Genomic DNA, 26,527 nt, shown 5'->3' with positions numbered 1-26,527 from the left:
CATCATCATCAACCTCACACCATCATCATCAACCTCACACCATCACCATCAACCTCACACCATCACCATCAACCTCACACACACACACGAGTGTATCTTCAACATCGGTGCATGTACGTGGATTTCTGTCTATATATATTGGATCTGCCTTGTGAGTATTGTATTGTGTCTCTCGGGGTCGGGGCGGGTTCTTAAATCGTGTTTTGCATTAACCGGTAAACGCATGAAAAACGGTTACCGGTTTTGCCGTACAAACAGACACGCCTCGCGATCTTTAACAGAGAAACGAGGGCAAAGGTACAAACCCGGTGGCTTAGACCGCCGTGCGGTTTGTACGTCCGTGCGTACCAACCAGTGTACGTCCGTTAGTATAATTCCACTGTAAAACCGGTAATCGATTCTGAACAACGGTTATTGGTTTACCGGATCTAGTCTTAAGAACGCCACGGTGGCTAGGAGATGTTAACCACCTCGCCTGGTGTACAGAAGGATCGTGGGTTCGATCCCGACCCTGACGCCTGCTGTATATTTGGAGTTTGCGGTGTCTCTCATCATCATCATCACGGTGGCTAGGAGATGTTAACCACCTCGCCTGGAATGCAGGAGGTCGTGGGTTCGATCCCGACCCTGACGCCTGCTGTATATTTGGAGTTTGCGGTGTTCTCATCATCATCATCATCACGGTGGCTAGGAGATGTTAACCACCTCGCCTGGTATGTAGGAGGTCGTGAGTTCGATCCCGACCCTGACGCCTGCTGTATATTTGGAGTTTGCGGTGTCTCTCACCATCATCATCACGGTGACTAGGAGATGTTAACTACCTCGCCTGGCATACAGGAGGTCGTGGGTTGGATCCCGACCCTGACGTCTGCTGTATATTTGAAGTTTGCGGTGTCTCGCTCTCTCCCCGTGGTCGCGTGGATTTTTCTTCGGGTAACTCCGATTTTCCCCTCCACATTTAGAATCAACATCACGCGTTTAGAGTATTTGGATGCTGCTTTTCAATTTCCACGTCATAAGCCACTTTGTTGAGCTATTATTTGTGATAGAGCTACATAGCTCAGTGCGCCTTACTTGGTACAATAACAATAGTTAGTTAACCCTCGTCTCTCTTTGTCCAACATCATTGCTTTTATCTCGTAATCTCCCTGTTCATCATCATCATCTCCGCATTCTTTTTTTCCATCCTGATCAAAATCATCATTGTCCATCCATCACCATCAATATGACAATGATAGTATCTTCAGTTCTGTTTTCAATTACTATAATCATCGCCGTGATCATAATCTTCTCAGGTATCTTGTCCATTATCGTCGTCATCATGATCATCTCGATAATCATCTCAATCCGGTTGTCCATGACGATAATCGTTATCATCGTCGTCATCATAATCTCCTCAATTCTATTGTTCATGATCTTAAATATAATCGTCCATCGTAATAATCTTGACATATAATGCCCAAAATCCTGTTGTCCATTATCATCATTGCTTTCTTTTTGTCATTAATTACATTTGTATGCCTCACTGATAATCTCCCTGTAAAGGGACTTATTCGCAATGGTCTCTCCTGTCTGTCCTCAATTCAAGGGCTCTAATCACAGCAATCTGTCCGTGTCTGTCACCCAAGAGAAACGGCTGACATTGAGGGGAGAGACGGGGCGAGAACTCCTTGGTGGAGGAGGACATTGAGAAAGCTCTGGAGGAGATCCAGCAGAAGGACCTGGAGGACTTCGGGGAGAAGGTCCTGGTGGAGGCCGTGGAGAAGTACATTGAGAAGGCTCCTGGAGCAGCCCCATCGGAGGACAATGCTGGAGGACGTTTGTATGGAATTGGACGACGGAGTCCATAACCCTGGGTCCATGGATCCCATGGGGACTTGCGACCCCTCGGGTCTCGACGATCTTGGGGACCATGGTGAGCCGTTGGACGGGTCCTCCAGAAGATCACGTGCCAGAACGTCATCCCGCCTTTCGGCCGATGCTGTGGAGGAGCTGGGTCCCGAGGAGGTCAGATGGTTCTACAGGGATGAGCGCAAGGCGTGGAAGCCTTTCAATGGCTACGACTCGTTGCAGGTGGAACTTGCATACCGTAGGTACCACGCTGGTGCCGGTGGAGGAGTCGGGGAGGACATTGAGCCAGTGTGCGTGAGGGGTGGACTTTACGAAGTGTCGGTGGCGAGCAAGGAATGTTACCCAGTCTACTGGCAAGGTGAGAGTCATTGTTCGTGTGCCGGCAAAATATGTTTGCTTACGTGATAAGAAACTCAATCTGTCCATTTGTGGGTCAGTGTGTCAGTCTCTAGAATTACCCGAACAACGTTTTTCGTCGTACACAAGTCGAGTTCGGGATCATTCACGACCAGAGCGTACCGGGGACCTATGGTGTTGATGATGAGCCATGTACGACATATGACCTTTGATTTATGTAGACAAAAGAGTTTGCCGCATAAGAACATCAACAGGCCGATGTACGTGTCTCCTTTGCAAGCCACTGTGCTGCCTGCGACTGGCCATGCAGCACAAATTACGGACCGCATAGTAATCCCATAGAGACCTATAGAGGCATAGAGACCCGTAGAGACGCGTAGAAACACGTAAACATACGTTGAGATACATGGAGGTACATTAAAGATAAATCACGGTAGTGCGATTGTGGCCATGAAACCCAAACTACGGACTGGATAGTAAACCACTTTAAGTCTGCGTTACTGCAACGGAGGAGGACTATCAAAAACTATATGAACTCCGTCTCCTGAAGCCCTCTCGTCTTGGCGAGCAGCAGACCTCGACATTGGCATCGTGCTCCTAAACATATTTTGCCATCATGCGCAAAAGAATAGGATGTGTGGTAAAAAAAAAATCATAACCTGACCGATAAATGTCACCGTAAAAAAAATCTTAGGGCTTCTGGAAACTTCTCTACTGGCTTTCTATTTCGCAGACGTTTTGGGGGGAGGGGATTAAAGATTTGGAATCCATTTCTAAAATGATTTTTTTTTAAACCCTAAGATATATGTACTAGGGGTGTGATGATGTTACTGATTCACCAATTAATACAGTGCAGTGTTTCACACTTTATGAACCTGGTTACCCGAAATCGATTCTCTGCTGTGGATAACATCAGTGGCAAGCGGTGTCTAAACCAAAGCCGGACCTGGGTATGGGCCCCCCTTCCCCTTCACCAACCCGTACTGACCAGCGTGGTGAAGTATTGTCAAATAACCCCCATTACCCACACGGTGCAGGGAGGCAGTAAGTGTTGTCTGTACAGTATACACAATGCAAGTACAGTACCGTATGTTTGTCCATTGATTTTGTCAATCTACGTTGGCATAGGAAGTACCCATTTATATTTTTGTTGGCAGTGGTTTGCTTAATGGAATGTATCAAGAATTGGATGACTTATGAGAATTTGGCACAGCCAACCTTAATGATGATGATGATTTTGCCATACAGTACAACTTGCTACGTAAGTGTGTGTCCAATTCCCAGCTGGGCTCTGTCAACATTACCTCATTATCCCTCTGTGTAGCCGGTAAAATGAGTATCACCTGACTAGGGGGCTTACGCTTGGGTGAAAATCAACAGGTTGTTCTCCAACTCCTATGTACAAACACATTCCAGCCATAGGAACGTGGAATTCCCACCACCGGCTCGTGACCACCAATGCAGATTGGCACTGCCCGATACTAAAAGGAGCACGTGGAACAGCGATGTTGACTGTGTACTTGGCGACGTTTCGGGCAATGGCCCTTCTTCACAGTAAATACTCATTGCTCAAAACGTTGGCAGTTATATTCTTTAAGTCCACAGTGTTATTGACCAATGCGTTGAGTTTATATCATTATTTCTGCGTGCGCACCAATGCGTACACAGTATCACCACATAGTTTGATATTTAACCGTGACTTTTATCCCTCCCCAGTGCTGTAGCTATCAAGTGCGGAGGCCGTGCAACTGCACCAGAGCCCACGGGGCTAGAAGGGCCCAAGTTCTGGGCTACAAACATAGTTGGAGTGGAAACAGATTTGGACAGGGGTGGCAAGGGAGGGGGTGCCCATTTAATTTCTTGCAGGGGGGCCCATGCCAACCAACGCTACACCACTGATCCCTAACACATTTATTACCACCGTTCCAACAACTTGCACACTTCCTCTGATGTCCTTATAACTTCTCCTGTGGAGTTTTCGCATGATAAATACCGTTAATCATTTTTCAACCAAATCGCCCTTAATGCAGTCGATCCCATCAACTCTCAGATGCTAAGTAGGGTTAAGCCCGGATAGTGTTTGAATTGGGATCAACTGTGCACAATCAGGTTGCCATCGGGTTTTCGGGGGGGGCGGGGGGGCGACTTGGTAGGTAGTCATAGGGCAGTGGGTGGGGGGGGGGTGGCCTTTATCCAGCAGTGGATTGACCATGGCTGTTAATGATGTTGATGACACAGAGGCGGAGAGGGTGGCGGTGATGCGGGGACAGTGGTTCGTGGACGGCACCTGGCAGCCACTGGAGGAGGAGGACAGTGACCTGATCGAGACCGAGCACCTGGCGCGCTTCCGCGGGCAACCGTGCCATCCGGCACCGCTTGAGGCAGAGCAGGAGCCACCGCCGCCGCCACCACGGCCGGAGAACCGTGACGGTGAGGCTGGCACCACCGCTGCCACCGCGATCGTCGTGCCCGATCGTCGCGATTGTTGTTAGTGTCCGTTGCCACCGTCGCTACCCTGGACACCCTTTGCATGATCAGACGTTTCATCGTAAGGGATTCTGCCGGTGAAATATTTTAATGAGTAGAAAATAATGCATTGGCTCCCGGTTAACCTTCTGGACTTGGCGGTGAACAGCGTTGCCGTGGGTAGCTGTGGGGGGACGGCAGCATCGCCTGGTGACGCAAAATGTCTTTGGCAGCTGAAATATGTTTGTTAAATTTTAAGGTGACCCTTGGTGGGAAGGGGGGGGAGGGGTGGTTTTGGAGGAGTAAAAGGAGGCCGCAGAATGATCAAACGTTGAGCAATGCAAGGGCTTTAAAAGTGGACACGGGTCAGTAAACATTAACGAGGATTTGGAGCCAGATATTCTGAAACGGCTGCTTTTGCTTGCCTTTTGTATAGAATTCTACAGGAAAAATCCGTACACTTTGTAGAGTGAATGTATGAATGCTGCCGTGGTGTATTGGTCAGCACATCCAGGGTTCACCAGTTCAATCTCCCGGCGTGGAAATTAAAGCAACGGGGCATGTTCCTTAAATTCCCAACCCCTCCACATGTTTGCCTTTTGGCGTTCTCTGGTCTGACACTGGTGAGATTAGGCCATAAAGAAGGCTGCTGTCTCTGGTGTAGGCCAATCAGTTTCAAAAATAATGCTATTTATTACCGGAGCATGTTTGTTTGCACGTTCACCACAAGTACTGTGTGGTTAATGCAGACTTGATTCTTTGCAAAAGGTTTATATTTGCTGTTTGGTGTTTCAAAATCTTAACACCTACTCTTTGTTTTTTTCGGTAAAGTCACGTGGCTAAAAAATTTGTTGTTTTCATTCAATGTTATTTTATTTATTGAAATTTTTACGTATGTGACTTTACCGAAAAAAACAAAGAGTATGAATCCTTGCAGTCACGAAAACTTCAAATCTAGAATCTTAACACCTGGTTTATTGCCAGAAAGGGTAAAACCTGTTCTTTTTTTTCCTACCCTCCACCTCTGTCCACCCAGCAGTATAAATGTGTACAGCACAGTTAGTCTACCGACAGGTTGTGTTTGGTGGGGCAAAGTGTGGGTACTCCCAGCTCTTGAAAGACATGTGTATGAATGCTAATTGGAGCGCTGTAAGAGTTAAGTCAATATTATCCTGCAGAGGGGCTCCCCAGAGCGCCTGCTAGTGGAGGCTCCTTTCACCAAAAGTGACGTAAGGAACACATTTCAGGGCTGTACCTTTATCTTTTATGGGGGCAATCCTTTGAAAAAGAAAACTGTGATTTTCATTAACTTCATTCTACTTGCAATTAAATTTTCCAGGAATAAAAAGTTTTAAGTTCATGTTGAAAGATCAACATATTTCTGCCCAAGGCGAGATTAACGTATGAATGGATTCGGTCAAAGGATTTGCGCCGCCAAACTTTGGATTTTACGGACTTAGGAAATCCCTTATCGGCCACTTTCTCAGAAGAAACTGTACGGCAGTAAAACAAAAATCACTTTACAGTTCTAAAGTCCATTGTTTGAGTCACGTTCAAAATAACTTGCACCTTTAGCCCAGCTAATGGCACAAGAACATCTGATAAGGTCTGAATTCATCTGTAATAAGGTAGGCACTGCTAAGGGGTTGACAGGCATGAGATAATATATATCACATATTCACATATTCACTTTAAGATGTTTTTTTTGTTCATGTTTTTGTTTTTTGTTTGTTGCGGTTGCACCCGATTCAAGAGCCGAATGGCTCACAGGGCTATACCTAATAAATGAACTTGAACTTGAGATAAGGACAATGAAAAAGTTTCAACAAGTTTCCATATTTTTTAAAGCTGCTCACAATTCCGGCAGGAGCGGTGGCATAGCGGTTAGCGCATTGCACTATGAACACAGTGACCTGAGACCGATTCCTGGCTACAGCTAATGGGTCAGTGGGATGAAGTATTGATGGACAAAAAGTCCCCCACCCCCCGCCCCCTGCCATGTGTGGGTTTTCTCCCGGTGCACCAGTTTCCTTCCGACATGTTTCAACACACACTTATTAATTGGCCAAAATTGTCTCCATATAATGAGGACCGCAGAGCTTGGCCGATTGTTGGTGCCAGCTCACTGCCTCGTCTGTGGTTCGTTCGTGCCCGTGTTGAGTCATTCTCTCTGTTTGAGCGAGGGAGGAAATGCCGTGCATCGGCCGCCGTGTTACAAGATGACAGAAGCTAATAATAAAGTACTGTATGAATAATAAACAAGGATAGTTTTGAAATGTTACTTCCACTGAGATCTCTTTTACCAATGGCAAACATGATGCCTTGAATAAAGGTGTCAGTTTTGTACCAGTTTAAAAGGGTAAAAACCTACTACTATATTACTTCCAGATTGAAACTCAGATAAGGCCGAGGGAACTGGTATTAGTGTTTTGAGAATTGTTTTTGTGGGTGCGCGCGTGAGTGAGTGATCCGCACGAACGGTTATCAGTACATTTCCATAACCACAGCAAAAAAAGCAGGTACCGCTGAGAACATTGGAGAAGCTTCTGTCCTTAAATCACGTTTGGCGTGTCTCGTGGCTTACGGGTGATGTGTGGGCAGCACCGGCAGCGGGGAGTTTTTTTTTGTTTCGGGGCTTTTTCTGGATTGTTGGTGATTTTCTTTGCATCAACAATCCTTGCATACTCTGAATTATGACTCGTACACAGACGGACGGACAAACCCTTTTGTCAATCCACTGCTGGATGAGGGCCTCCCTTCGCCACGTGGATGATTTGAAAATATGGTCTCTGCGGGTTTGGTGAAGGTGTGGCGATATAGACACGGGGAGCGTACAAGTACAGTACAACAATTGATTTTGTACTGCCCTTGCTGCACATAGAGGAATATGAGCAAGTAATAAACGAATATGTAGACAACTGTTTGTGTATTCCACGTAACAAAGTAGTCCCACCATCCTCGCAAATCAATGCGTAACTGCAGCATTTGTTTAAACGGCAAACCTCTGGATCGGTTTCGCCTTGCCGAGTATCATCAGCAGGGCAATGCCTGCAACACATCCTTCCTCTGCTGGCTTCCTACACGCTGTTATAACCAAGAACGTTCCACTTAAAAACTATGGCGTGCCCAACTTACGGGATAAAACGGGCCCTTCAACAAAAATAATAATAAAAAGTTAAAAGTCATCCGTATGTACTTTTGTTAGGCGCTCGCCACAACGCGTGTGTGGGTGTCTCTTTTTGCGTGAGTGTACACGCACACACACCCACCCACCCACACCTTTCGTAAGCCCGCGGGTTACATTGAACTATCGGAAGCGTAACATCGACAGAGATTAAAGCGCTTTTGTTGCCCAATAAAAAAAATCACAATACCCCTACTGTGTCTGCCAACCTTGCAGTGATCCGTTGAACGCGCCAGTTGTATAGCTGGTTATTGTAACAGGTACGTCCAGTTTATGGCCCAGTCGTAGAGCAAGCGGTTCACTCTGGTGGGTTGCGAGTTCAATTCCAGGTTGATTGAGCTCTGGTTGGGGGGGAAGGTTTGACTCATCCCATAATCTTCTCGGGGTCGATAAAATTGCTACCACTTTGTGGAGAAGTCAACAGTGGTTGTCCTATGGAGAGACTCGTCCCCCCACCACTGCCACGTAAGTACAAAGTCAAGGAAACTATTTCACTTTGTACTTACCAAGTGCAAATAAAACAACGATCATAATAATAGGGGTTTTCCCCTTTTTTCTGGCGACAAAACTCAAACCTTTTGCAAGGAGTCGTGTGTGCATTAACCACAATACTTGCAGTCAGAATGCAAACAAAAAACAACACTGATCATTTATGCATTGTCCTTGAAACTGATTGGCTCACACCAGAGACAGCTTTCCTTAGAGCCTAGTCTCATTTGGTGTTCAACCAGATGACGCCAAAAGGCGCACAGTTTTTTTTTCCTTTGAACTGTGCGCCTTTTTGAGTCATCTGGTCGAACACCGTTTGAGACGAGGCTCAAAAGAAAGCTGTCTCTGGTGTGGACCAATCAGTTTCAAGGACAATGCAGAAATTATCAGTGTTTTTTTTTGTTTGAATTCTGACCACAAGTACTGTGGTTAATGCAGACATGATTCCTTGCAAAAGGTGTTTTTTTGTTTGCCAGAAAAAAGGGAGGAAAACCTTTTCTCATATTTTAGTACTGGCAAAGGAGGCCTCATGATACCTCATGATGCAAAACAAGTATCATCATTGTGTATTGTATTGTCCTGTTCGATCCAATTCTGGATGAAGGCCTCTCCAGAACATTTCCAACCCTCACACTCCTGTGATACCACAATCCAACCGAGCATGAGAACATCATTAATGACCCACAACACAACCCACCTTGTTCGACGGACCAGCCTTAATAGGTGCTCGCTAACAACACTGGTTCCCAAAAGCCATTGTAGGCGATACCGGGCATCTTTGTATCTTTGTTTATGTGCTTTGGCTGAGTCATGTAGCCCCGCATGCCCAACCACGTCCCCACGCAGCTGCTGTTTGTCCAGATAGAGGGTGCTAAATGGGGGCGGCACGGGCTCAGAGGCAGTACTAGAAACTTTCCAGGAAAGGGGGAGGAGGGGGATGGGGCAGTCCCGAAATTTCAAGCTTCTTAAATAGGGTGATTTTAAAAAATGCAAACAAATCTTAGTATATATTTTCCCTGGTGAATATCAATAATGCACCAATGTCCAGGGTCTCAAGTGGGAGGGGGTATGGGGTCGAATGCCTCCATCACATCCCCTCCTCACCCCTTGGATTTGTCGCAGCAAGAGCTCTAGAGGAGGTGAGTCGATGTCAGTCGGAGGTGCGTGGGATTAAACCGGGTTCTTTGTTTGCAGCTAGCCTGGGCACAAGGGATTTTTTCTAAGTCCATAATATCATCAGCCGATGTTGTTGTTCTCGTGTTTGTGCGTGTGCAGTCATCCACAGCCTGCAGTTGAACCGTAGCCACGTGGACTGGAATGGGGTGGATGAGGTCTACCTCTACAGTGACGCCACCACCTCGAAGATCGCCCGCAGTGTGGGCCAGAAGTTGGGGCTGTCGAAGGGTGCGTGTGCGTGCATGCGTGTCTCTGCGGGGTGGTTATGTATGTATGTTGAACTTCTTTGCATCGTATGTAGGCAACTGTGCTCAATGAAGGTGCGGTGGAAGGACAACAATCTAAACACAAAAAGCAGTTCTAAGGAAATGAGTTTTCAATCTAAATTTAAAAGTTCGTATTTCCAGTGGCTTCCTAATATCAGAAGGAAGAGTGTTCCAGACGACCGGTTAGCATGCGGCACTATGAACCTGGCAACCCGAGTTTGATTCCCGCTTTCGGCCAACACCGGTGACGATTATCTAAACTGGTTCTGGGCCTTCCTTTGGTCGACTCAGCCTCAAATGTGTATCTGGTGCAATGTGTAAACGTCAGGGTTGGGGAAACAAAGGTAACCGAGAGTGGTGGATGTTGATCACCCACCCCCTTGTGTGCCGTGCCAGCCTTCTTAGGTGCTACTCGCTAACAGCACTTGCACCCAATGGTCTGGTAAAGGTTATACGGGGATTCTTTGTATTTTGTGGGGGTTGTGTGAGTGTGTGCGCTGGCCCACACACCGAAACGGGACACCTGGGTCACACCAACGTCTGAGCGAACCCGGTGTCGTTTACAATCCCTTTACCCTTCCGTCACCTGTCGGCCGTTGCCTGACTGCAAGCCTCTGTGTGCCCCCTGCACGTTATAAACATCTCTTCAAGGTGCACTTCAATGTTCATTCATGATATTTAAAAGTACAAAACCCTACAGTAGGAGAATAGGTTTTTCCCCTTTTTTTCTGGCAACAAAAAAACACACCTTTTACCAGGAATCATGTCTGCATTAACCACAATACTGGTGGTCAGAATGCAAACAAAAAACATACTCTGATAATATATTGTCTTTGAAACTGATTGGTCCACACCAGAGACAGCTTTCTTTTGAGCTTCGTCTCGAACGGTGTTAGACCAGAGGACGCCAAAAGGCGTACAGCACAAAGACAATGCACTATCAGAGTAATGAGAGCTCGGGGTGAGCATCTACAGTTTAAAAGACAATGCATATATTATCAGAGTATGTTTTTTGTTTGCATTCTTACCACAAGTATTGTGGTTAATGCAGACAAGATTCCTTGTAAAAGGTGTTTTTTTGTTGCCAGAAAAAAGGGGAAAAACCCTTTTCTCATATTTTGGTACTGGCAAAGGAGGTCCCATGATGTAGAACCTACAGTAGGTTTATATATATTTTTTTCAAATTGGGCTTAATTTCTCACCGAATATTTTACGGGTCTCTGTGGTAGCCTGAATGTAGGTGGCACGTGACAAGAAGTCGAAGCCATGGCGGAAGGTTTACTGGATGTGGTGCGCTGGATGGCCTAATATTTTCTGGGTTATCGACAAGGACAGACCCAGCTGAAATTAGGGAGATGGATCGCGTCAGATCTCGGAAGCTAAGGAGGGTTGAGGCTATACAGGGGATATTCATATTCTTAGTTTTTTTCGGTAAAGTCACGTAGGTGATACAGCAATCGTGCTGTGACGGTTCCACCTGAAGACGGAAGCTTGTGTTGCCTCCGAAACGTCGTAATTTTTTATTTATTTTTTATTTTACTTTTATTAATTTTAATTTTTTTACCTACGTGACTTTACCGAAAAAAACCTAAGAATATGAATCCTTGCAGTCACGAAAGCTTCAAATCTAGAACTATACAGGGGGTCTTTGTCTTTGTGTGCGTGCGCAGCATCCAGCAGCGGCACGCACCTACAGAGGGGCTACGTGGAGGAGGCTCTGGTGGAGGACCGCCCTCCAGACGTGTCTCACCTGGTGTTTGTGGTGCACGGCATCGGCCAGAAGATGGACCAGAACCGCATCATCCGCAACACCAACACGTGAGTCGAACATGGTGTAGGCGAGTGGTTGGTCGTGGTGGTAGATGGATGGTCGTTTTAGTGATTGTAGGTGTGAGTGGTAATGGTGGTGGGTGGTGGTAGGCTTAGCTGAGTGGCAAGTGGTGTTGGTAGGTGGGTTGTGGTGGTGGTGGTGGAGGTGGATTTTAGGGGTGGATAGTGGTTTTGGTGGTGGTGGTAGTAAATTTAGCCATGTCTCTACATAGTACAACCACCTTTGACTTCCCCCACAACGTGTTACTCTTTGTTTTCCACCCTGGAAGATTGATGGGCTGAATCAGCCCACCCCAACCAGGATTGTGCACTCGCAACCTTCCGATTGGCGAGCCGTTTCGCTCTGCCTCTGTGCCACTCGGCAGGCTCGATAATAACCTTGAAAACGAAAGCCCCGTGTGTATTATTCGGGTGCTTTGGAAAGTTGAATCGCACGGTTGACTCATTTGTGGAGCTGACCTTCTTTTTCTCGTACCGTTTGAAGGTAATCTTCGGTCACGTGATCTTGTAATCTCACCAGCCCTCCCTAGTGGGTCACTCGGTCAGTGCGTAATTAACGAGTTCTGCGCCCAGTGTGTCTCTCCCCCTCTCTGGGGCAGCTTCGACGATAACGTCTCCTCGTGCCTATAACACCGAAGGCCGCGTGGCTGATAGGATGTGGAGAGATTGATATGTGAAGGAGGCGTATTGTCCGCTTATTTAATTTGTTGCTTATATCCTCCACAAGCAAGCTGATTATTAAGTCGTGTTATATATTCCAGTGTTTGGTTTTTGCATCGAAAGATTACCCGTATCGAACAGAGAGGCTCAATGACAATAAACGTCTGGCAGTTGCGCTTTACCCACATTGGCACAAGCGAGCCTGAACACTGAGATACCGATTGTCGAAACCGGTCCCGAAGTTTGCTTGTGTTAAAGCATTGCCGCTGGGGTGTTGCCCGCTCCCAGAAGGCCGCGTGGCTGATTTGGATGCTACTAAAAAACAAATACTTGGAATCTTTAATGTGGAGGGACGGACATGTGAAAGAGACGGATTGTCTGCTTAAAATTCTCGACGACGACGTGAATGATCATTGAGTGTTTACTCGTGATTATCTTCATCGAATTGGCCAAATATCTCAAATGCAGCAAGACCCACCTGAAAAAGGCAATCCTGGATAAATAACGGGCATTATTATTATTTTAATCAGTAACACAATTAAGGGAGGAGCGTTGGCGCAAAGGTTAGCATGCTGCGCTGGAAACCCGGTGAACCCGTTTCAAAATGTTGTTAACGAGCGGTTCGTGCGTCAATGAGAAACAACCGAGGGGGAGTCCCCCCCCCCCCGTTCCACCACCTCCCAAATTATATTTTTTTATCTCTTTGGCTGAACCCGCGCGTGTTTGTCGGCTCGGTTTCGTTGTCCATGGCAACGGCACCACAACAAACGGTCGGTACAGCCGAGCTCCGCGATGCCGCTGCACTGGTCAGTGGAGGTCGCTGCGATTAGTGGTGCCACGGCCGACTGGTCACCACATTGCCGATGGTGGTCACGTGACCGGTCGCTGCGGACAAAGGTCCACCGTCAGTCCAAGCGAGCTGTGGTCACAATGGCTGGATGGAGCTATTATGGCAATGATAGTTGCAATGTCTTTTTTTTTTAAGCCGGCACCTTTTTCATCGGAGGATCACGAAGCGCTGTTGTGCACGTGAAGAGTTCCGACACTTGGTGCGAGTTTAAATAAATTTGGGGCAAGCCCAATATGTTTCAAGATGTATATGAATATACAACACAGGATTGGGCTATAATACGAAGTCTTACTTAAAATCGTTAATGCTTGTGACAACGAGCGATATAGCTCAGTGGGCCTTGCCTGGTAAAATCTAAATAATTCTTAGTTTTAAGTTTATGGATTGCTATGGAGCATCATGGGTAATAACGTAAAAATATATCAACAGACCTCTGTTACATTTGTCCACGCACAAATATGCGGCGACCTGGAGGCTACTCGACCTTCCCAGAGCGAGCGGCTTGCAGTGAGAAGGTCAGGAGTTCAAATCCTGGTTCGGGGGTTGACTCCATCCCATCATCCCTCTAGGGTCACTAAAATGAGCACCGCTCTGTGGGAAAGTAAATGGTGATTGTCCTAAGGATAAATTAACTCCTGCCATAGGAATGTGGAATTTCCACCACTGTCTGAGGGCTGTAAACAAGAAACAAGCACCTCCTCTAGCCTGAACCGGGTGAGGGCCTATAGCTGTTGTAGTAATAGGTTTTTACCCTTTCAACTGGTACAAAAACTGACACCTTTATACAAGACATCATGTTTGCAATAACCACAACACAAGCAGTCAAAATGCAAAAAAAAAGAAACAACTCTGATGATGATAATGATATGCACTGTCCTTGAAGTTGATTGGTCCACACCCGAGACAGCTTTTCTTAGAGCCTAGTCTCCATTGGTGTTGGACCAGATGACGCCAAAAGGCATACGGTCCAACACCATGTGAGACTAGGCTCTAAGAAAAGCTGTCTCGGGTGTGGAACAATCAACTTCAAGGACAGTGCATATCATTATCATCATCAGAGTTGTTTTTTTTGTTTGCATTTTGACTGCTTGTGTTGTGGTTATTGCAAACATGATGCCTTGTATAAAGGTGTCAGTTTTTGTACCAGTTGAAAGGATAAAAACCTATTATTATATTTTGTCACTGGTAAAGGAGATGTCTCGTAGTGCCTATAGCTGTTGCTTAAAATAATAAAATACAGCCCATTTGTCGGTCAATTTCTGGTATGAAGACCTCTCTACATGCCGTGTGAGTCATGGGGATTGTTTGACTTCACCACTTGACCACTCTGGCCAGCGTGGGTTTGTGTAAAGGTTAGGTGTGGGTGGAATGTCCAGTAGCGGTTCAGATTATTTCTCTCTACTGATTGCTAGCCGTGGTCAGGAATTTAATTCGGGTCGTTTGCTTTGTATCACAGTACACGAACCACTGATCCACCCAGATTACTTAAGGCAAGTGTAAATAGCAATGATGTGCTGTAATATTAATATCGTGTGTTCAACCAGGAAGACCTGAGTGTAGAGAGTAGTTTGGTAGAGGATTTAACAGTCCCCACTTATCCATTGATTTCAGCCTCATAGTTTATAATGTAATTTCATTTATTTATGAAACGCTCAGTGAGTTATTTTTTTTAAGAGGGTGCTGTTGCAATTGAATGTTTGGCCAGCACCATTAATGAGCATTTGGCTTCATGTGGGAGGTTAACCGGAGAACCCGGAGAAAACCCACCGTGCATACTCGGGGAGTGCACGTGAAGGTTCTGCGAATACGGATTCAGGAAACTTACTTGCCGTACTGCCGTCTTCTCACCATGGCGGGTTTGAGAGTTTGACAGATTTATGCATGATCCACCAACCCTCGACTCTGAAAGCTCTTGTTGGACAAAATATAAACTGGAGCATCAGGAGATGATCACTTCCTCGTGTGACGAGACAACGCGGAAAGGTCCGCACAAACAACCCACTTCGCCTGATGACGATTGCTTGTGTTGCATCCGAAACGTCGTGATCTATTATTTTTCTACCTACGTGACTTTACCGAAAGACCCAAAGAGTAAGAGCTATAAAGCGCAGTGGTCCTTACCTGGTGAAATAAAACGTTTCATATAGTTTTCGTTTATGGTGAATCTCTCAGGAGTTGTTAATTGGGCTGACGTAGCGGTGAACGTTGCCAGTGTCGGCACGGCGATGTGGTGTAACGGAACACAAACTTTTGGGGAGGACTTCACCCAGTAGTGGATAGGTCGTGGCTAGTTATGAAGGATGGTGAATTCCCAGTGGTCCTTCACGGAATTGAAATGGGCATGAGTGTCGTCAGCGCTACGTTGGGCCTGCGTTGCGTCGCAGTCTGGGGAAGCCGTCATCCAGCAGTTGATGATTATTGTCGACGACGATGATGACAATGATGACAATGATGACAATGATGATGATGATGATGATGACGACGATGATGATGACAATTATGACGACGATGACGCCGAATTTCCCAACAGCTGTTAACAGGGGCTGGTACAGTTGTGAGCGTGCTGGGTTGTGCTTGGTTTGTTACCAGCGCTGGGGTTGCAATGTGAAAGACTCAGCTTGTGAAGGCTTTCATCTGGACGGGGATAGATCATGGCTGATGGGGATGATGGTGGTGGTGGTGACTTTGCCGGCATAGCATTTGCGGCGTGCGTGCTGGTTTCGGTGGCTTTTTTTTAGGGATTGGGGTTTGTTCCCGTAAGCAGCTTAGCGAGCCGTAGACTTCTCCCAACCTCCCACTGTACACAGAGGCTTTGTTGACTCTTTCCCTCTCTCTCTCTCATTCTCCGGTAGAAAAATATCATTAGCGTCCGCCGTGGGGAATATAAACACAACAGACGAGCAGACAATACGTCTTCTTCTTCACATGTCTGTCCCTCCGCTTAAAGATTTTCAGTAGTTTGTTTAAGCACTCAGTCAGCCACACGGCCTTCTGGAAGTGCACAATCCCGGCAGCATTGATTAGACACCAGGAAAATAAATCTGGAATGGTTTTGACGTGCAGCGTCTCGTCAGTAGTGGTCAAGCTTGCTTGAACCAATGCTGATGAGCTGCCAGATGTTATTGGCAAGGACCCTGTGTTTAACATATGGGCATCTCCTTGAGGGTGGAGGGCCAAAATTCGGGCCTAGAATAGTGATGATAGTCAACTTATAATGCGCGCCAGATGTCACGTACGGACAGAGAATGTTCGAATGTGACTGCAAGCCATGAATATTCAACCAGTCACAACCGTTTACTCTGTACCTTTAAAGACGCTCATCGCATACAGAGAGATGCACGCGGGCTGCTAATATAATGAATGAGAGGTTTAGTTTACAGTATTTATTTTAACTAGGGGAGAACTCCAGAGATCAGGATAAGTCTTATTAAGTGTAATTGGCAACAATGGCGGAGCCAGGATTTTCAGGTAGTGAGGGCACCCCCTCCAGCAATGGAAAATGATAGAGGAGTTGTTAGTAAGTAAGGACTTGTCCCTTGCTTTTTATTCGACGTGTGTGCGGCAATGGCGCAGCCATCGATCGAGGGTCGAATTCGAACCGTGCGTGATCGGCATCGCGCTCGCTGAAGCTGAATGCCTTCAGGGAAGTCGTGTACTGTATACGCAACTGTGCACAATTCTGTGACTCGCTTATAACCGCTTTGCAGTTACTTATTTCCAATTATGGACTCAGACTATTGTCCTATCATCTCATAGAGTCCCTGGCACGTAATAATATGCTTCACAGTGGCAGTGGGGGTCGCAAAATGCCGATTTATTACTAATAAACCCCAATGATCCGATCGAAATGAGGGATTTCGATCTGATCATTGGGGGGGGCACGTGCCACCCCACCCCCCTACTGGCTCCGCCACTGATCGGCAAGAGTTATATGTGGAGACTGCTTGGGCTATATCGGTGAATCTTTGTATGAGTGTGTAAGGTGTAGGCTTTAATAGGTGCTCGCTGAAAGCATTTGCCCCAGCAGCCTGTAAAAAATGGTACACAAGATATTTGTTGTATGTATACATACATTGTGTGTGTACGTGGACATGTGTATATGGGGAGCGGTGGCGCAGTAGTGCAGTGGTTAGCACGCTGCGCTATAAACCTGGCGACCAGAGTTCAATTTCCGCTCATAGCCACCAACACCGGTGACGATTATCTAAACCGGTCATGATCCCCCCCTCGGTGTCAAATTAGCACCCAGCCCCACCCTCCCCACCCAGCCCCTCCCCACCCTCCCCACCCAGCCCCTCCCCACCCTCCCCTCCCCACCCAGCCCCACCCTCCCCTCCCCACCCAGCCCCACTCTCCCCTCCCCACCCAGCCCCACCCTCCCCTCACCACCCAGCCCCTCCCCACCCAGCCCCTCCCCACCCTCCCCTCCCCACCCATGCCCTCCCTGCACGACGGACGGACAGACACAATAATCCCCTGTGGGCTGGTGTAACCAGGAGGTTCCAACCAGTAATAGGTGCTCGATAACAGCACTTGCCCTATCAGATATCTTGGCTAATCAAGTGAGCCAAAAAGGGAATGAATCTGTTCCTGACTAAAATTGCGAACCCCCCCCCGAATCAAGACAATTGGTGTGTGGTAGGTGGTTAATCATTACAGTAATCATCATTAGCCACGCTCTATCCGCTGCTAGATGAAGGTCTTCCCGAGCCGTTGCCATCTCAGAGTCTGGCAATGCACCGATGCATGTACAGGGTTGCTTTTCGCAAACGAGTTGATCTCATCACTCCATCTCCACGGCGGACGTACTCTCTCTGGCACGATCCGTCCTTGACCACGCAATCTGGAGCACGCATCGCGAGCGGTCAATGTGAATTAACGTGTCGCTACACGCCGACGGTTCGTTAGTAAGTTGCATCTGCCGCCACATGATACACGGCATTCGGGTCACCGTGACCTTGCCGTCGGTCAAAGATAGAAAAAAAAGATTCCCCATATAGCCTTTAACATGCTATCAGGGCAAGTGCTGCTAATAAGCACCTATTAAGGCGGCATGGCACACGTGGCGGTGGTAGCGTTGTCAACACCACGAATGTCCGACTTTGTCCACCCCATTCCTGATGTTTACACATCCCGCACTGGTTAGTCATTTAAGGCTGAGTTGACCTAGGGCAGGCCCAGGACAGGTTCAAATATTCGCCACTGTTATCGGTCATGAGCGGGGATCGGACTCGGGTCGCCAGGTTCTTGGCGCGGTGCGCTAACCACAGTACACAACCGCAGTCAAAGATCCCCCGTTTAGCCTGAGCAGACTGTTGGGGCAAGTGCTATTAGCGAGCACCTTTGAAGGGTGGCACGGCACACGAGCGGGAGGGTGGCAAGCACCACCTTCGGCCGCCTTTGTCTCCCTAGTGGCATTGTTTACACACCGCATGAGGTACTCATTTGAGGCTGAGTCAACCTAGGGAAGGCTCAGAACCTGTTCAGATAATCGTCACCGGTGTTGGTGGTCTTAAGCGGGAATCGAACTCGGGTCGCCGGGTTCGTAGTGCAGCGCGCTAACCGCTACACCACCGCTCCCCACAGTCAATACACATGTGCACCCACACACAGTTTTCCAAAAGCAATCCAACTTCTGTGTTTCACCGTTTTTAAATCAAAGGGGCGGGTGACGTGACCCGGCGGGAGTGCGTTAGCCGTTCGTCGCAGACGTCGGCGGTTAGAATCCGGCCGGCCGCCCTGGTTAATACTGCGGGTGTTTGATTCACCCCACAATATGCGCCGACTGCTTGCTTCACAGCGGACGTTCAAGACTTGCGTGATGTCATTGCAGGAAGAGTAGGCCACTGTGTGTCGGCGTCACGGGAGAAAATTTGCCAACGTTGAACAAAACGAACATTTGTTCGAATTACAAATTACTCGATTGAGAAACGCATAGCAATCGTCGCCTGCCACTGAGAAAACTACCAGGACCCTCCTGAGAAAGTTTCGTCTCAGCGAGCCTTTCCTGGGCAAATTAGTTGAATATAATTCTGATCACCTTCGGTTATCTCCCAAGGTACACGTGTTCTTCTTTAGGCACACTAGAACGTCGCCTTTGACAATTAAGTAAATTATGACCTTCCTTTAGCTCGTATTTATCCCGAGCCACACTTTCTGAAAGAAACCCTTAAGTCGTTTCCTCTGGTTCACTTCCGCCGGTCGCTGTCAGAAAATAACGTTGAATATCGCGCAGACAAGGGTGGGGAGATGCATGCACGTTTTCCCTGTGCGTGCGTGTGCTTTTAATGCTGCGCTTTAGGGTGCCAGTGTTAAATGCCCGAGACTCGGAAGGTATCAGGTACCAGGATGGGCACCTACGCGACAGAAAGCCACCTTGCGTTTTATAAATAGTTAAATAAGCGCGCAAGGAGAGACGCAGACGCCACTCTCGACGTTTCGAACACTTTGTTACAGCTGGAGCGCGCGCGCGTACCACAGGTGGTGCTGCGATGAATGAATGGGTGGCTGTGTGAATCTCGTAAATAATTAATGGCAGGTCGTGGTGGGGGGCCGGGGGGGGGCTTGCAGCAATGACAGCACCTTTAGAGCCTCCCCCCACCCCCCCCCTTCTTGCTAAGTGTTGCCCCGGGAGGTTGTTGTGGTTTCTATTGTACCCTCGTTTTCCGGTTTCCTCTGCACTGCCAAAGTGTGTCCCCCAACCACCCCCACCCCAAACCCTGTTCTGGTCGGGTTGCCAGGAATTTGGATAACGGCTGCTAATGGATCGACCTGCAGCCCTGCCCTCCCCCCACCCCCGGCTTAACCCCCCTACATCCTCCTCTATGACGAAATCACCCGGCATGCACCCGATTTCGGGAAGCTCCACTGGGTTGAGACTGGGTACCGCTTAAGTTGGGTGACGACCATGCATACAGCAGGTTGCTTTAGGCCAGCGGTTCTCAACCAGGGGTCCACGTACCCCTCGGGGTATGTGGCAATCTCCCAGGGGTTACATCAGGTGATTTAAAAATGTGTTAAATAATATCATAAAATGAGAGTTATTGGTGAATAATCACGTATCGGCTAGACGTGGTGCTGGCCACCCACCCCCTCGTGTGCTGTGCCAGTCTTCATAGATGCTACTTGCCAACAGCACTTGCTCCAAGAATTTTGCGAAGGCTTTGTGTTTTATGGGTGAGTTGTCGTGGCACTTGGTGTGGTAGTTGAACGCGGTGCAGATGAGACGAAACGCCTGCACGCTGTCTACCGCCTTCACCAATCAGTCAATCGGGAATGGCCAATGCGGTGACGCGCGCGACCGATCACCCCACCACGTGAGCAGCCCCTCGTCTCGCGGAGGCGAAACGAAATCCGGAATGACCACCGTCGCGACTCCGCTGTGATTTTGCGAGCCGAGGCTGAATCTCACGAGGGTGACGGACGGTGCGCGTCTGCGTGTGTGGGGCTTGTGGCGGCGTTTTCTTGGCGCGCGCACGCAGGATCCGGGAGGCCGTGCGGCGGATGGAGGAGCGCTACTACCCGGTCGTGGCCCAGACGCGACGCGTGGAGTTCCTGCCCGTCGAGTGGAGGTCCAAGCTTCAGCTCGACGGTGGTACCTTTGTCACTACCGTCGTCATCGTTACCGTCATGATTGTAATATTGTCATCGTTGTTGTTTCGATTTAAAGCTTTCGTGACTGCAGGGATTCGTCTTCTTGGTTCTTTCGGTAAAGTCACGTAGAAGGGAAATAATAAAATAATAAAAATAAAACATTGTAAAATAAAATAATATAATAATATAAAGTTATATTATAAAATTAAATAACTATTTTGTTATGTTTAATTTTATGATTTTATTATTTCCCTTCTACGTGACTTTACCGAAAGAACCAAGAAGATTATCATCGTTGTTGTTGTGATTGTCATTTTTATCACCATCATCATTGTAATATTATCATCATCATCATGGTCGTCACCATTTTCATCATTATACTCATTATCATCATTGTAATGTCAGCATCAATACATCATCATATTCATTATTTTCATCATAATTCTAATCTTAAAACATCGACGTTACATTATTGTTGCCGTAATCATAATTTCGTCACCATCACTGTAGCACGGTCATTTGCATGTTCATCATCATCGTGATTATCGTCATCAACATCATCGTTTCTGACATCATCACAATCGTCGTCGCCGCCGTCTTCATCACCATTGCGGTTTGGCTACGCCGCAGACACGGTGGACTACATCACGCTGGACAAGGTGCGGGGTCTGCGGGACATGCTCAACAGCAGCGCCATGGATATCCTCTACTACACCAGCCCTCTGTATCGCGACGAGGTCTGTCTGCCTTCAATACAATTCGTGGTTCTGCACTTAAATTGGCTGAGATCCAGCTCTGAGGTTCAGCTCTTTTCATGCAAACTCCGGCTATCCTCGCAGCGGCTTTTTGATAACTATTCCATGAACCAGAATAACTGCGGCCGTCTGGAACGCTCTTCTTTCCGATATTATGAATCCACTGGAGCTATGCATTCTTAAATCTAAATAAGAAACTAATTCCTTAAGAACTGCTTTTTGTGTTTAGTTTGCTGTCCTTCCCCCGAACCTCCGATTAGCACGGTTGGCAACATACGGTGCAAAAGAAGTTCAACGTACATTCATACATCGCTCTGTCATGGTTCGATTCCCGACTCATGCGCCTTTTTCCGCATGAGGATTGGCTGTTTCTCCCCCTGTTTTTGCATGGGTTTCCTCTCCGAATTCTCCGGTTCCCATTTTGTCTGCCCCAAGAGCTTGCGAAAAGAGGCAATGGGCAGGAGGGAATTCCAAAGTGGGAGCAGGGCGAGTGGAAGAAGCAGAAAGGGGAGTAAGCGTTGTTACCTGCAGCATGCGTGTGGTGGCTGAGCGCAGCATGGATGAGACGAGGCGGCCGTGAGTCAGAGGTTGCAACCGGGTACCCGATACCCGTACCCTACCCGATACCCGGCTACCCTACGGGTACGGGTACCCGTTTGCGACCCTGGTGCGGCCGGGTACGGGTAGGCCGTGAGTCACTGGTGAGTAACTGTTTGTCACTCATTTCCCAACGTCTTGTCTCTTCTCACAATTCAAGTTCCTAGAATCAACCCACCCGCGCCTGCAACATGGCTTCATCCCAGAGGTCGCAATCAGGTACCCGATGCCCATACCCTACCCGTACCCGGCCGGGTATGGATAGGGTACGGGTACGTCCGGGTACGGGTACCCGTTTGCGACCCTGGTGCGACCGGGTACGGGTACGGGTAAGGAATGAAAACCCGTTTGCGACCTCTGCCGTGAGTCATTCAGTCTGAACCTAGGATCTGAGCAGTGCTAGTCTAGCGCTGTGCCCCTCCGCTTAAGACCATCTCGCGTGCTTCGCTATCTTGGCACCGTCGTCGTGGTTAATTTTTGTCGTGGGTATGATTTTTTCGAAATCTTATTTTAATCTGCGGCGCTCAGATCCTGAAGGCGCTGCAGAGTGAGCTGAACCGCCTGCACGCACGCTTCTGCTCGCGCAACCCGGGCTTCGTGGCGCAGGGCAGCCGCACGTCCTTGCTGGCGCACTCGCTTGGCTGCGTCATCACCTACGACATCATGACCGGCTGGAACCCCCTGCAGCTGTACGAGCGCGTGCTGCAGCGTGGGGATCGCGAGAACGATGGCGGCGATGACGGCGGTGGGGGCGTCGGCGGTGCCGATGGTGGCGGCGTTGGCGGTGGTGGTGGCGGCGGCGGTGGCGGCGGTGGTGGCATGGAGTCGCCGCGGGAATGGATGAGCCTAGAAAAACGCGGACTGCTTGACGACCTGCGCAAGACGCGAGAAAGGTGACCCAGTAGTTGTGGGGTGGAGGGGGTTCACATTGGCCATGTCTGTGTTGCTGAAATATTTGGTTAGAGCCCTTGTGTGGGTGTTTGAGTGTCTCGGTGGTGTCTGTGGCCATTGTGACAACACCGTTTGAGATCCTGAGCCTAAGTTCACGTTGATGTTGTTTTGTTGAACCAGGTGAGAACTCACGGGAGCAGGTGCTGAGTCTCATTTTCCAGAGTGACCTCAGTCATCAACATTGCAAAAAGAAAAATAAATTACAGCAATGAAGCAAATAGAAAGTGTGTGTTGTGTGCAATTCAGAATGTTCATAATAATGGTTGTGTCGGTGAAATTGAGACGACACTACTGAGATATTGGGGCTAGGTGTGTGTGTGTGTGTTTCTCCTTCAGTCGGTTCATAGTAGCTGTGACTTTCATGCTGAGAAGGCACTCAGATCCTGGGTTTGACAGTGGGTCTGGGTGTGTTGTTCTTACAGAGGGTTCGTAATGGCTATGTTGGGAGACACTGAGCTAGCATTGCTGAGATCCTAAGTTCAAGCTCTGGGACTCGGTGTGTCTTTTGCTCAGGGGGTTTATAATGGCTGTGTCTGTAACTGCTGAGCCATCACTGCTGGGATCAAAGTTCAAGCCTTCAGGCCTGGGTGTTTGTGCGACTCGCTCAGAAGTTTCACGATGGCCGTGTCTTCTCTACGCTGAGACTGTACCGCTGAAATGCTGGGTCTGAATCTGGATTTCAGCTGCCCGTGATGAAACTGGATCCTCAAGTGTAGAGCGTTCTAATGCTTTCAGCCTGGTCACCAATTAATGTGAAAAAAAAAAATACAATAAATACACCTGCCACATGAAAATTCCACACTTAATTTGATTGAAATTCCAGCTTTGAGGATTTCACATTTTCTGCAGGGAATATAATCGGGGGCTTAATTTCGGCCGGCACACGACATCCAGTCGACCTCTCGCCCAGTGGCTTTGGCCACTTGTCGCGGATGCAAGCCCCTCCAGTCAACCAGATATTCAACGAGGAAACCAGCCCTGAATTTTGATTTAAAGCTTTCGTGACTGCAGGGATTCATCTTCTTGGTTCTTTCGGTAAAGTCACGTAGAATGGAAATAATAAAATAATACAAATAAAACATGATAAAATAATTATCACGACGTTTTCGGCCACAACGCAAGCAGCCGTCCAGGTGAAGAACAGGTCTGTCGGAATTCAGACGCTGTCTTTCCGACAGACCTGTTCTTCACCTGAGGACGGCTGCTTGCGTTGTGGCCGAAACGTCGTGAGAATTATTTTATCATGTTTTATTTTTATTATTTTATTATTTCCCTTCTACGTGACTTTACCGAAAGAACGAAGAAGATAAACCAGCCCTGCTTACACCGTCGACTATACGGACGCTTGCGCGACTCGTTTTTCCGCGATGACTCCCTTTGTGATGCAGGCTGGACCAGTTGGAGCACAGGCTGGTGGGTGCCAGCCAGCGATCAGCACTGCGGCTCCAGTTCCAGGTTTGTCCGCGCTGCGCTCCAAGCTCAAGATTCTCCTCCTCCCGTACCGCCAGTGACCGACTCTTTCCTTCACCGTACCATAACTATTAACGAGCTCATCTTCTTGGTTATTTCGGTAAAGTCACGTAGAAGGGAAATAATAAAGTAAAAAAAGTTTTCTTTTCATTATTTTATTATTTCCCTTCTACGTGACTTTACCGAAAAAGGGAAATAATCAAATAAAAAAACGTGTTTTCTTTTATTTATTTTATTATTTCCCTTCTGCGCGACTTTACCAAAAGAAGGGAAATAATCAAATAAAAAAACGTGGTTTCTTTTTATTATTTCCCTTCTGCGTGACTTTACCGAAAGAAGGGAAATAATAAAATAAATAAAATAAAAAAATGTATTACTTTTTTATTTCCCTTCTACGTGACTTTACCGAAAGAACCAAGAAGATGAATCCCTGCAGTCACGAAAGCTTTAAATAGAAATATTAACGAGCTATTTTTTTTATTTCACCAGGTAATGCCCTCTGAGCTATATAGCTGTTTTTCAGAAGCAACTTGGCCACAAATGATAGCTCAACGAAGTGGCTTATTATCACGTGGAAAGGTATAGCAGCAGCCAAATACTCTAAATGCATGTTGATTCTAAATGTGGAGGGAAAAACCGGAGCACCTGGAGAAAAATCCACGCAACCATGGGGAGAACATCCACACGGCCTCCTGTATACCAGGCAAGGGAGTTAACATCTTGCCACTGTACCGAGTTGGTCAGAGTTTGGTCCCGAAAAGCATACACGTTCAATTTTGTCTGAGTGTGTCTGACGCTGCGGTATGTCATGAGTATTTCTGCCTTACCAACAAGAAAGTTAGAACATGTCATTTATAATCTGAATTTACAGTCCCAACTGATGGACACGCTTTGCCCGAGTTCAAAAGCCACTCCCTGATTATACGAATGATTACCCACATATTAAAATGTCTCAAATGAAATCGTGGAACTGTTCTCTGTTTAAACGAAAGTCCATGAAGTGGCCATGTGGCTCAGAGGATTTCATATCATACGATATTAATACAAAGTTTTGCTGGCTGGCTGGATTCCTGGCTGGCTGGCTGTGACATCACCCACATCCCACAGCGTGGAACCGGGTGCCCTGCGTCGTGCCGATGTCACACCTCCCACCACCCATCACCCCGGCCGTGTATCCCACTCACGTGCCCAGGAGGCGGTAGTATGTACGCAAAAATGTTTGGAGACGCCAAGCAGTGGATAGTTCGTGGCTGACGAGCTGGATGTCTGGTGTGAAGGTGGAGAACTTCTTCTGCATGGGGTCACCGCTGGCGGTGTTCCTGGCCCTGCGAGGGGTGCGACCGGGGAGCAGCGGCTCCCCCCACCATATCCTACCCAACAGCGTGTGCCGCCGCCTCTTCAACATCTTCCACCCGACCGACCCAGTGGTGCGACTGAATTCACGGCGCTTTTGTGCCACCTGACACTACGACAGCGTCTTCCACTGATTCGCCCACCACGTGCCCAAGCCACTCGCCCACTCAACCAGCCGGCCCTATCCACTCATCAATCCAGCCACCCATTCGCATACCATTCCATTCACCTACCAAGCTACCCACCCACACATGCATTCAGGCAGCCATCCACCGATCAGTCCAGCCACCCATTCGCCTACCATTCCATTCACCTACCATGCTACCGACCCATACATGCACCCACGCAGCCCCATCCACTCATCAATACAGCCACCCATTCGCCTACCATTCCATTCACCTACCAAGCTACCCACCCACACACGCATTCAGGCAGCCATCCACCCATCAATCCAGCCACCCATTCGCCTACCATTCCATTCACCTACCATTCCATTCACCTACCAAGCTACCCACCCACACACGCATTCAGGCAGCCATCCACCCATCAGTCCAGCCACCCATTCGCCTACCATTCCATTCACCTACTAAGCTACCCACCCACACACGCACCCACGCAGCCCCATCCACCCATCAATACAGCCACCCATTCACCTACCTTCTAATTCACTGATCAAGTT

At 48.0% G+C, this 26,527-nt stretch overlaps 1 protein-coding gene across 3 annotated transcripts in view; it reads left to right on the top strand.

Annotated features, from left to right (window-relative positions):
- Positions 1-234: 234 nt before the first annotated feature.
- The window catches only part of DDHD1 (DDHD domain containing 1), a 34,427-nt gene continuing 8,134 nt past the window's right edge, over positions 235-26,527 (top strand). The window contains exons 1-10 of one of the 3 annotated variants that reach the window (XM_078606180.1): positions 235-713; positions 1,629-2,209; positions 4,447-4,638; positions 9,623-9,751; positions 11,460-11,607; positions 20,611-20,723; positions 21,353-21,459; positions 22,762-22,967; positions 24,414-24,480; positions 25,773-25,922. In XM_078606180.1, the coding sequence (XP_078462306.1) occupies positions 1,807-2,209; positions 4,447-4,638; positions 9,623-9,751; positions 11,460-11,607; positions 20,611-20,723; positions 21,353-21,459; positions 22,762-22,967; positions 24,414-24,480; positions 25,773-25,922 (1,515 nt within the window). In that variant the 5' untranslated portion in view covers positions 235-713; positions 1,629-1,806. Of the gene's footprint in view, positions 714-1,628; positions 2,210-4,446; positions 4,639-9,622; positions 9,752-11,459; positions 11,608-20,610; positions 20,724-21,352; positions 21,460-22,602; positions 22,968-24,413; positions 24,481-25,772; positions 25,923-26,527 lie in introns of all 3 variants that reach the window. The other 2 variants (XM_078606177.1, XM_078606178.1) reach the window with 2 other exon arrangements.

This window comes from Lampetra planeri, chromosome 25, assembly GCF_965212315.1.
Source record: "Lampetra planeri chromosome 25, kcLamPlan1.2.h2, whole genome shotgun sequence".
In the NCBI taxonomy this organism is placed as follows: Eukaryota; Metazoa; Chordata; class Hyperoartia; order Petromyzontiformes; family Petromyzontidae; genus Lampetra; species Lampetra planeri.
Note: the sequence above shows the minus strand (reverse complement) of the source record. Positions and strands in the feature narration are given on the sequence as shown.